The sequence below is a fragment of the Anomaloglossus baeobatrachus genome, chromosome 9, assembly GCF_048569485.1.
Source record: "Anomaloglossus baeobatrachus isolate aAnoBae1 chromosome 9, aAnoBae1.hap1, whole genome shotgun sequence".
Classification (NCBI taxonomy): Eukaryota; Metazoa; Chordata; class Amphibia; order Anura; family Aromobatidae; genus Anomaloglossus; species Anomaloglossus baeobatrachus.
The window spans coordinates 34,147,531-34,159,217 of NC_134361.1; the positions used below are offsets into that span (position 1 = coordinate 34,147,531).

At 46.6% G+C, this 11,687-nt stretch overlaps 1 protein-coding gene across 1 annotated transcript; it reads right to left on the bottom strand.

Moving 5' to 3' along the window:
- Positions 1 to 753: 753 nt before the first annotated feature.
- On the bottom strand, positions 754 to 10,582 carry EIF3K (eukaryotic translation initiation factor 3 subunit K). The gene is made up of 8 exons (XM_075322542.1): positions 10,477 to 10,582; positions 9,648 to 9,746; positions 7,396 to 7,516; positions 5,952 to 6,026; positions 5,802 to 5,868; positions 3,390 to 3,467; positions 2,941 to 3,066; positions 754 to 868 (listed from the first exon to the last, which is right to left on the bottom strand). Exons 1-8 carry the CDS (start codon positions 10,533 to 10,535, stop codon positions 837 to 839), a joined length of 657 nt encoding a protein of 218 aa, XP_075178657.1. The 5' UTR covers positions 10,536 to 10,582; the 3' UTR covers positions 754 to 836.
- Between the last annotated feature and the right edge of the window lie 1,105 nt (positions 10,583 to 11,687).

Genomic DNA, 11,687 nt, shown 5'->3' on the forward strand with positions numbered 1-11,687 from the left:
TTCTCTGCTGCAGATCTAACAGTTATACAGAGCTCATGAATATGCTGGACTACCTGCAGCATGCCAAGTAGTCCTGTAATGATAGAGTAGATGTGTGAGGCCGCATGGCACCCATTGATCACAATGAAATGTGTTAGTGTAGGACTGCCCCACGGAGATTTGCCTTGGCGAGGCGGGGTGGCTCAAAGGATTGCAATTTTTTGCCAAAAATCTCCATTTATTAATTAGTTCAGTATGGAATAGTGCTGGCTTCTTTTTCTATTTTCTAGTCCTGTAATGATAATCTCCTGCTGATCAAACAGGGATTTTATCATAACTACACTAAGCAGCCCAGTGACACATCGCTGGAATCAGGATCTCTGCCCCTACGTTAGGCTGCTTTCAGATTAGGTGGCAAAAATCTGGGGACAGATTCTCTTTAAAGGGGTTTATCCTCCTCAATATGTGGATTATGTAGCGGATTTGTCCAGCAGCGACTGATCAGTCTGATGATGGATCCTGTTGACATTCAGCGTCCTATTCTTTGCTACGTTATTTTATTTCCAGATCTGCGACAAAGTCTCAGCCTCCAACTCAGATGTGAACAAAGCCTAAAGCGCCATAGAAAGTGGTCGTCTGCAGCTCCACAGGAACACACTACTACTGTGAACTGGGATGTAATGGGAGCATATTCTCCATTTTTATAGCAAACTGAACCCTGACACCCCTCTATAAAGCGTAGCCCCTCCTGAGATATAGACATTATGACACACGTTGATTAATTCACCGCCTTTATTCACCGGCTGGAACACTTGGGACTGTACATAAAATAAAGTTTATTCTCTTCAATTGGAAAGTCACTGTGAAGACGCCATGATTCCAGACACACCTGTGGATAAAACAAAAAAAAAAATGGAGTAAAATAATAATGTATGCAGGTGCAGGCTTTATGTGAGCCCAGTAGCCAGCATCAAGGTGTATCTCATTTGCTAACTCCCTACCTAAAGGCCTCTACCTAGGCTGAACAGCTTACAATTTTATGGGCTGCAGGAGCCTGCTGATAGAAAATTCCTATATTCACTATTTGCATGTCCTAGCGTCTCAGAGTGCAGCTATTTGTTACAGTATATTTCATGTTCAGTTTGCACCTGTTCACATTTGTGTTAGGAAGTGCCGTCATTTTTCTCATTTTAGAGTATAGAGTCATGCCTTCTGACTGAGCACTCCATCCCACCAGTTAAAGGCGATTTTTAATTTCCTATTAGCAAAGTCCTTTCCTACCATAATATTGTAGGTTTATTAGCAACAAAGATATACGCCTTGACGCTGGCTGCTGGGCTCACATAAAAGTAGCCTTTTTATGCACAGAGTGTCTTAATTTGCATATGTATTCCCTTAGCAATAATGCATATATATTTGCATGCCTTAGCATTTCAGAGTGCAGCTGTTTATTTGTCAGAGGATATTTCATCTTCAGTTTGCACCTGTTCACATTTATCTGTTACAAAGTACCATCAGTCTTCCCTATTCTAAGGACAGGCCTTCAATGTAAAAGTCCCGAACCACCACTTTAAGGCTAAAAGAGGAGATTTAAAGTAACACTTGGGTGTTTTTACAATGTATATTCATCTATTACTAATTTGGAACTAATATTGGCCATGCACTGGTCACAAAGGGAAGAATTTATTTTTCAGGGTGGAAAATCCACAGTGTATTACAGTACTAGTAAAGTTTGAAAATTTTACCAAAATTGTGTATAAAAAACAAAAAAGTGCATAAAGTGCCCTGTGAACTTTAAATGTGCACCATGACCATGTCCCTTTATGATGTGGAGTGTCACCCTTAAAGATGCACAAAAAGAGCCACAAAAATCCGCAATACCGTATATACTCGAGTATAAGCCAAGGACCCCATTTTACCACAAAAGACTGGGAAAACATATTGACTCTAGTATAAGCCTACGGTGGGAAATGAAGCAGCTACTGGAATATTTAAAATATATTCACCAATAAAATGGAATGTGCCCATATTGTCTCCTGTAGTAATGTGCCCCATCCTTGTGCCCTATAGTTATGTGCTCCATGATTGTGCCCTATAGTAATTTGCCCCATCTTTGTCCCACCCTTGTAGTAATGTGCCTCATCCTTGTGCCCTATAGTACTGTGCCCCATCCTTGTGCACTATAGTAATGTGCCTGATCCTTGTGCACTATAGTAATGTGCCTCATCCTTGTGCCCTACAGTAATATGCCCCATCTTTGTCCCCCCCTTGTAGTAATGTGCCCATCCTTTACTAATGTCCTCATTCCGGTCCCCTATTATGCCGTTGTTCACTCACACAAAATTCTTCACACCTCTCCTCCGTTCCAGCGGTGTCCTCGGCTGCTTCGTGTAATCCGCAGGCACGTAGAGCCCCTCGGTGATCTTGGCCGGAGCTGCCGCTGCAGGCTGTCATCATGGCTTTACTGCAGTTGAATGCTTTGCGACGCCGTAAAGCATTCAACTACAGAAAAACCATGACAGCGGCAGCCCTGTGCAGCGGACACGCTCATTGAGAGGTGCTTCTTGTAGTCCGCAGGCACACAGCCCCTTCAGTGATCTTGTCCGGTGCACAGGGCCGCCGTCGTCATGGTTTTACTGCAGTTGAATGCTTTACGGCGCCGCAAAGCATTCAACTGCGGTAAAGCCACGATGGCAACCTGCAACAGCGGCTCTGGGCAAGATCACCGAGGGGTCTATGTGCCTACGGACTGCAAGAAGCAGGTAAGGACACCGCAGGACCGGAGGACAGGTGAGAAGAATTTTTATATGGGAACCTAATAGATGGGTGTCATCTATTAGGGTGATTTATGATAATGACGGAGTAGAAAAAGTGGCGCAGTCGGTCATTACAACCACATCAGATTTCAGCTTTCATTCTGCTCAGTACCAAGATTGTGCCAAGTCCCCGCTCATTACTCACTGTCAAAATCGATCTTCTCCACAATATTTTTGGGTTTGATATTCTCTTCCTGGTTACAGATGAAGATTTTGCCGTTCTCGGCTTCCGTCCAGCCATATTTGCTCATCCAGACTCTGAGTTGAGGTTCTGGGAGAGAAGTAATAATGAACATGTTAAATACATAAAACGCACACAGAGGGGTGTGTACATTTACGCAAACCCATTACGGTAATACTGTGAAAATGGTTGTAAGAGACAAGATCTGTCCCCAACTATAGGCCGTGTCTGATTTACAGCTCAGCCCTATGATGGTGATAGGAGCGGAGCTGCAATACAAGATACAGGGTATGGACCACGGCGGCGCCGTCAATGGCCGACATGTGTCATCTATCCTCGAAATATCGAATGTCAACCGGCGTCTCTTGGAAGCACATGGGTGATATGTGCGTGCGCACCTTTCTGCCACCTACCTGACAAATCCCCGAGCATCTCGGCCAGGAGCCACCGGTCAATGTGCTGGTAGGTGATCCCCACAACGTGGCAGATAACTGAGAAAACAGAACGACAAGCTTAGAGTAGGGCGAGTGATTTCCAGCTTGCAGGGGTCTTCATGGTGCATGTGAATACAAACTACTATAGGGGGTCCGCTTCAGGACTGGGGGTGACTGAGGAGCAGCTAAGCATATAGTTTGCTCTAAATGTCTCCAAAATTCTGTTATATTATTTTAATGGTGGGTACAGATATACGTACCCCCCCCCCCCTCCCCCGCTTCCTTTCGGGCACAGAAATAAAGAAGTAATCCAGCTATGACAAGTGATGGGTCCCCCTTTTTTTTCGTCTGATTGGGTCCCAATGGTTAGGACGCCTCTAATCATAGCAATATGATGTAATGTGCTGCAGCCTAAATGCATCCCCCTTTAAACAAATCTTTTTGTCTATGTAATCTGAGAACAGCAAGATGTAAGGGAAGAGACCCTGATTCCAGCGATGTGTCACTTACCAGGCTGCTAAGTGCAGTTTTGATAGAATCACAGTTTTCTCTGCTGTAGATTTAGCAGAGCCCGGAATGCAGAGCTGTGTATAACCCCGCCCACATCACTGATTGGCAGCTTGTTGCCAATCAGGGGTGGGGAGGGTGGAGTTACACAAATGAGCCGGACTGCCTGGCACAAGACACCTAAGCCCAGCAGTGATAATCTCCAGCTAATAAAACACTGAATGTATTGAAACTACATCAAGCTGCTGAGCAAGTAAAACATCCCTGGAGTCAGGCTCCCTGCCCCAACATCATACTGCTCTCAGGATAAATGGATAAAACCTGCTGTCAGATTCAGTTTAACCTCTTCAGGATCGGCCATTTTTAATCTTCACAACCCAAAATCTTGGAGGTTTTTCTTATTGTAGCTCTATTCCAGAATAAAGGTTTTTGGGTTTTTTTTTTTGCTATCAGGTTTTGTTCATCATTGGAGGGGTCTGTAGACTGCACCGATCACCAGAATGGAAACCTTTGCATCTCGGACCCCATCTACAGACTCTTACATTCACTTACAGCCGCCATTACTGTGAATGGCAGAGTCTTCACTGCGTCACTTCAAATCTCAGGGACACCTCACCAAATGTTTAACTGTGAGACTTTGCTAAAATTATGTCGTCCTGCATATACCACAAGGGGGCGCTCGCTGAATTGTCTCTGTAGCCTCCATAGAATTCTATAAGCTGCTGTCAGTGAGCGCCTCCTAGTGGCGGAGGCAGACAGAAGTTTATTACTTGCCTCTTGTTTGAAGGAGCAGAGAATTTGTGGCTGTGTCAGAAGCGGAGCTCAAGCTGTACAAATTACTTGTTATGATATTAACCGGTATAGAATTTTGTACCCACCGTATTTTTCGGTTTATAAGACGCACCCCAAATTTAGGGAAAAAAAGGGTTTTATTTTATAATCTGGTAGTGTCTTACCGGAGCAGAATCACGGGAGGCAGGGGCGGTGGTGGAGCAGGGTCACAGGAGGCAGGGGCGGTGGTGGAGCAGGGTCACAGGAGGCAGGGGCGGTGGTGGAGCAGGGTCACAGGAGGCAGGGGCGGTGGTGGAGCAGGGTCACAGGAGGCAGGGGCGGTGGTGTCGGCTGTGCTGGGGCGATTGTGCTTGGGTGGATGATCTGGGGCTGATGCAGCTGGGCTGGGGCGGTGGCTATATTAGGGTTGCAAGCGCTGAAGGCTTCAAAGAAATGCCACCCAGAGTCGGAGCATACGCAGATTGAGCTCATGGCTCAATGACAAGCCATGATCTCATCTTCACACGCGCGCGCCACCTCCGGGCACCATTTTCCTTAAGTTCGCTGTTGGAAAATCAATGGGCCGGAGGTGGCGCGTGTGCAGATGAGATCTTGAGCCGAAAGTCTGTGCATGCACCGACTCTGAGTGCCATTATTTAAAGCCCTCACTGCCTGCAGCCCCACGCAGCTGCTGCCGCAGACCCAGCCGCCGCAGACCCAGCCTAGCCGCCGCATCCCCCCTGCTTAGGCGCTGCAGCATCGCCCCTGCCCAGCCGCTGCAGCATCGTCCCTGCCCAGCCGCTGCAGCATCGCCCCTGCCCAGCCGCTGCAGCATCGCCCCTGCCCAGCTGCTGCAGCATCGCCCCTGCCCAGCCGCTGAAGCATCGCCCCTGCCCAGCCGCTGCAGCATCGCCCCTGCCCAGCCGCTGCAGCATCGCCCCTGCCTCTTGCTACTCCTCTCCATTGCTCTCCGGTAAGCTATATTCAGATTATAAGATGCACCTCTCACTTTCCTCCCAAATTTTTAGGAGGAAAAGTGCATCTTATAATCCAAAAAATACAGCACTTATATAAATGTAAAAATGTACCTATTTTTTTTTATCTAAGACTTACATTTTCTAACAGAGTCCTCAAAGCCAGTAATACCGTCAAGAAGATCGAGATTCTCGTCCAGCGCTTGCTGCGGAGAAAGAAACAAAGAACCATCAGAGAAGAGAGGAACCAAAGACAGTAACATCAGACTTCTAAGAAGACGACCCCTACCCAAAATGCCTGGAAGTGGCAGGTCTCCAGCAGATCCCCCAGATACAGGATTTGTCGGATCGGACGCTCTTCTTGCTGAGTCCACATATTAAAGAAAAGTTCAAAACGGCAAAAAAAAAATATGTCTCACTGTATCCTGACATTGCCACAACTCAATCTATCCACAAGAGATTTGGTAGGTTGCTGATCGCATGGAGGGTCCTACTGATCACAAGATCGAGGGGGGGGGTCCTACTGATCACAAGATCAAGTGGGGGGGGCCTACTGATCACAAGATCAAGTGGGGGGGGCCTACTGATCACAAGATCGAGGGGGGGGGTCCTACTGATCACAAGATCGAGGGGGGGGTCCTACTGATCACAAGATCGAGGGGGGGGTCCTACTGATCACAAGATCGAGGGGGGGGTCCTACTGATCACAAGATCGAGGGGGGGGTCCTACTGATCACAAGATCGAGGGGGGGGGGGTCCTACTGATCACAAGATCGAGGGGGGGGTCCTACTGATCACAAGATCGAGGGGGGGTCCTACTGATCACAAGATCGAGGGGGGGGCTCCTACTGATCACAAGATCGAGAGGGGGGGTCCTACTGATCACAAGATCGAGAGGGGGGGGTCCTACTGATCACAAGATCGAGAGGGGGGGGTCCTACTGATCACAAGATCGAGAGGGGGGGGTCCTACTGATCACAAGATCGAGAGGGGGGGGTCCTACTGATCACAAGATCAAGGGGGGGGTCCTACTGATCACAAGATTGAGGGGGGGGTCCTACTGATCACAAGATCGAGGGGGGGGTCCTACTGATCACAAGATCGGGGGGGGTCCTACTGATCACAAGATGGAGGGGGTCCTACTGATCACAAGATCGAGGGGGTCCTACTGATCACAAGATCGAGGGGGTCCTGCGTCACCTGGTTGAATGGAGCTGTGGTCACGCACCACTCCGATCAATATGTACGGGGCCGAGAGCAAAAGACAATTACAGAGCTCAATAATGACTGACGTGGCAGCGCTTCATGCAGCTGTGCGCCGTGTTCCCATGATCGGTTTAACATGATTATTGCCTAGCCAGTAAATGGCAGACAGGACCACCGCGCAGATTTTCCCCTTTGTAGCATAAAGACCGAGTGGTGCATTAAAGGAGCAGGCCGGGCTGGACCTGATGGTGCAGAGTCCTTGCTTCATGTACAGGCCCCGCACTGGGTGTAACACGATGTAACTGCTTTGCCAGACAGAAGCGCTGATCGGTCGGTGAATTAAGACTCTAGATAACAAAGGGAATACAGCAGGACAATGGCCACTTCTGGTAAAACACTGTATGAATACCTGAATTTAATGCCCTGTTTCCTGCACATTTCTAAAATTTAATTACAAAATCGTCCCCCCCCCCCCTTTTTATGTTGTGGTTGAGCACACACCCCTGTACTCCGTGCAGAAAGGATACGTGCGTCTGGTCGATCATGCACTTGCACAGGGTGAAGTCTGTGTGCGGGAGGTTGGTCAGGGCTTTGAGCAGGATCTGAGCGGTGACTGTGGTCTGGAAGAACGCTGGATTAAACTGATAGCTGCAAATACAAAAACATAGAGATTAGACCATTATAAGTAAGATAACCGGACAATACAGCAATGATGAGGAGGAGGAGGGGAGGCAGTCTGCGGAGCATCCATTATGCATGAGCTCAGATCCAGTTCACTTCAATGAGGGCTGTGCTGCAATACCTGAGAACGGCCACTACAAGGCGTACGGAGCTATCCTGTTCTATACACTGTTCTTCCAGATGAGCAACCAGATTTGTGGGATGTCATCTGTCAAGATCCCCCCAATCTGATATTGTTGGCTAATCTTAAAGCGAATCTGTCACCAGGTTTTTGCTCCCCCATCTGAGAGCAGCACAATGTGGAGACAGAGACCCTGATTCCAGCGATGTGTCACTTACTGAGCTGTTTGCTGTCGTTTTGATAAAATCAATGTTTTCTCTGCTGCAGATCTAGCAATTATACAGAGCTCATGAATATGCTGGACTACCTGCAGCACGCCAAGTAGTCCTGTAATGATAATCTCCTGCTGATTAAACAGTGATTTTATCAAAAGTACATTAAGCAGCTCAGTGAGTGGCACATCACTGGAATCAGGCTCTCTGCCCCTACATTATGCTGCTCTCAGATTAGGGGGCAAAAGCCTGATTCCCTTTAAAGGGGTTGTCCACTACTTGGACATCCCCTTCTCATTCTCATGTTTTCCCCCATTAAAATAGAAAAGCCTATACTGAGACCAGAAACACAAGTGTCAGCACCAGAGGTAGGTATAAGCTTTTTTTATTTTAACAGGTTCAAACATGGGGAATGAGTAGTGGAAAACCCCTTTAAGGAAAAACTCTTTGTACTGTCTAACAGAATATGTTTTTGTATCGCTTTTAACAAAAAAAAAAAAAATGTGTTTACAGATATATTCGTATTCACATAGAATCCATATGACGTTTGTGCACTTCTCCATTTTCAACCTTTGTTTTTACTGGATGCAACGAACGTAATCTACTACGCGGTTTCATCCATTAAAACAGATTAAAAATGTACTTTTTTTCTTAAATATCATAGCAGTCTATAGCAAATAGATGCAAACGTATTAATGAACATGAGCGCTTGGCACATCCCTTGCAAGTAATTTAAAAAAAAAAAAAATGGAGCCAGTAACAAAGAAATAAAAAATTGGTACAACGCAACGCATGTGTTAAAATGAACGTATATATCAGCTTTAAAATGCATCCGTTTGCTTTAGTTTCACAATAAAAAAAAAATAATAATAATAATAAAAAAAAAAATAACGTGATGTGAAATAGGCCGAATGCGAAATAATTGAATACGAGAACAACTTCTTCCATTGACAGATTGACAGGATCCGCTCACAGGAGTGAGAAGGAAAAAAAAAAAGGCAATTTTTCATTTCAATTATCATCCATGTGGAATCTGCTATAGTACATCAGTAATTATTCATCAATACAGTTTCCTTCATTTAAAGGGAATCTGTCACCAGGTTTTTGCCTCCTAATCTGAGAGCAGCATAATGTAGGGGCAGAGACCCTGATTCCAGCGACGTGTCACTTACTGGGCTGCTTAGTGTAGCTTTTATAAAATCACTGTTTAATCAGTAGTAGCTTATCATTACAGGACTACTTGGCCTTGCTGCAGGTAGTCCAGCATATTCATGAGCTCTGTATAACTGCTAGATCTGCAGCTGAGAAAACAGTGATTTTATCAAAATGACAACAGACAGCTCAGTAAGTGACACATCGCTGGAATCCGGTTCCCTGTCTCTACATTATGCTGCTCTCAGATGGAGAAGCAAAAACCTGGTGACAGATTCCCTTTAAGAATTCCAATTTATCAGTAACAATCAGGTGCGGCTATACAATTGATCCGGATGGGATATGATTTTTATTTGCGCCCATAGACAATGACAGTCTCATCTGACTTCTAGACAAAGCAGGGGAGGCTGCAATATTTTTTACTTTGCCGATTCAGTCCGTGAGAGAAAAAAAAACAAAACACTCATCTGTGCTGCCCCATAACAATGGTCCTACAGCGCTCACATGGACAGAACTCAGGCCGGACATACGTCTGTGTGAATGTGGCCGCTCAGGCCGGACATACGTCTGTGTGAATGTGGCCGTAGCAGTGATTAGCACAGAGGACACTCACAGTTTCAGTACGGCCAGGTTCGCCTCCAGGTCGTAGGCATTCTCCTTCGCCTGCGTCTCCACGTAGCGCTCTAAAGTGGACAAATTCTCAGGATTGTACCTTTATGGAAAAAATAAAAATACAACAAAATAAGCTTCATGTCATTACAGTAATTTGTTCCTTTTTGCCAGGAGGAGCTACAGGAGGTACAGAAAAGTCCATCTGAATATTCCTATGCTGAAATAAGTAACAGAACATAAACTGTTAACCCTTGAAGGTCCCGTGTAATCATGGGGACCTCTTGATCGCTAAACGAGGCGGTTCTTGCGGAGCCAGAATGAGGAATTGCTGCTCCCTTGTCTCCTAAAAGGGCTGAAGACCCCTGATCTAGTGGTCGGTGGAGTCCCCGGCAAGGATGCCACTGGAAGACATGTCGGACCTCCCCTTTGTCACTTTATTTCCAGCTCCTCTCCACTCCGCAGTGCACAGTGATAAAACTGTCTTCAGCGCCTCTTTGTGACTGTCCAGGACCCTGCGGACTTTATTTCTATTTCCTAGTGACGATCTCCTCCATCATTATTACGTTATGTAACAAGAAGATCGTCAACTTTCCATAACACTTTGTTTTTCATTATCTCCCCATGTTCAGGACCTCTGCTTACATTCAGTGAATGGGAACACTACGTATTTCCATTCACTCACAGCAAGGAATTTAATCACCAGGTGCCATTAGTCAGTAGTAACTAATATACGGTGGTAGGAGGCTGGCAGATAACAGAGAGTAATAGTATCTAGCATCACGAGGTGAACAGGTTCACCACCAGCCCCGCACCCCTCCCCCGGTAATCACCTGTCGATTCCCCGTAGTAATTTGCCCACATTTGCTCTCATCTGCTCAAACGAGGCCATGTTGCTTTTAGAGAGGAGGGGGAGGAAAAGAAAGACCGGAAGCGGAACCGCATTCTCACTTCCTGTTTCTGCCCGGCGCTATTAGCTTGTAACGCTTCCGCCCTCACTTTAGTCGCGTGAGGTGAAGCGCGCAATGGCAGTGTTGCGCATGCGCTGGGTTCACGCCTAGTGTCCATTTAGGAAGGGTGGCGCAGTGCGGGTTTTGCGCATGCGCTCTGTCCTCTCCTTTTTATTTTTATAATGCCCCTAGGGTGGAGGAGGAGGTGTCGGGCTGAAGTCGTCTCATGCTCCTCCCTCATACTACTAGCAATATAAGTAGTGAATGAGGAGCTTTCTAGGTCCCTAAAAAGTCCCCCCTTGGTGCAGTACCCAGCATTAAACTTTGGAACTGCAATTTTTTTTATTTCAATCCCATTTTTAGTTAAAGCCATACCTTTGTAAATGTTCCATCCATTTAATCCTATGGGAGCTTGATTTTTTTCAGAGTGAATTTTAGAAACCCATTAATTTTGGGGTACACATAGGTATTAAAAAACCTAAAGGGGCGCTCGCATCTTTGTACCTGGCAAAAACTGTGAAGTGCTTGTGAAAAAACAAAACAAGCAACTTATCATTCTGGGCTGCTCAGTGGTTAGCGCTTTAGTCTTGTGGTGGCTCAGTGGTTAGCACTGTAGCCTTGTGGTGGCTCAGTGGTTAGCGCTTCAGTCTTGTGGTGGCTCAGTGGTTAGTGCTGCATTCTTGTGGTGGCTCAGTGGTTAGCACTGCAGTCTTGTGGTTGCTCAGTAGTTAGCACTGCAGTCTTGTGGTGGCTCAGTGGTTAGCACTTCAGTCTTGTGGTGGCTCAGTGGTTAGCGCTTTAGTCTTGTGGTGGCTTAGTGGTTAGCGCTGCATTCTTGTGGTGGCTCAGTGGTTAGCACTGCAGTATTGTGGTGGCTCAGTGGTTAGCACTGCAGTCTTGTGGTGGATCAGTGGTTAGCACTTCAGTCTTGTGGTGGCTCAGTGGTTAGCACTGCAGTCTTGTGGTGGCTCAGCAGTTAGCACTGCAGTCTTGCAGCGCTGGGGTCCTGGGTTCAAATCCCACCAAGGACAACATCTGCAAGGAGTTTGTATGTTCTCCCCGTGTTTGCGTGGGTTTCCTCCGGGTTCTCCGGT

Excerpts from the sequence above, each read along its gene's own strand:
- EIF3K (XM_075322542.1), bottom strand. The coding sequence starts at position 10,535 with ATGGCCTCGTTTGAGCAGATGAGAGCAAATGTGGGCAAATTACTACGG. Across the intron at positions 7,517-9,647 it reads AACCTGGCCGTACTGAAACT|CTATCAGTTTAATCCAGCGT; the intron begins GTGAGTGTCCTC and ends TTGTATTTGCAG. Across the intron at positions 869-2,940 it reads GGAGAAGATCGATTTTGACA|GTGTGTCTGGAATCATGGCG; the intron begins GTGAGTAATGAG and ends TTTTATCCACAG.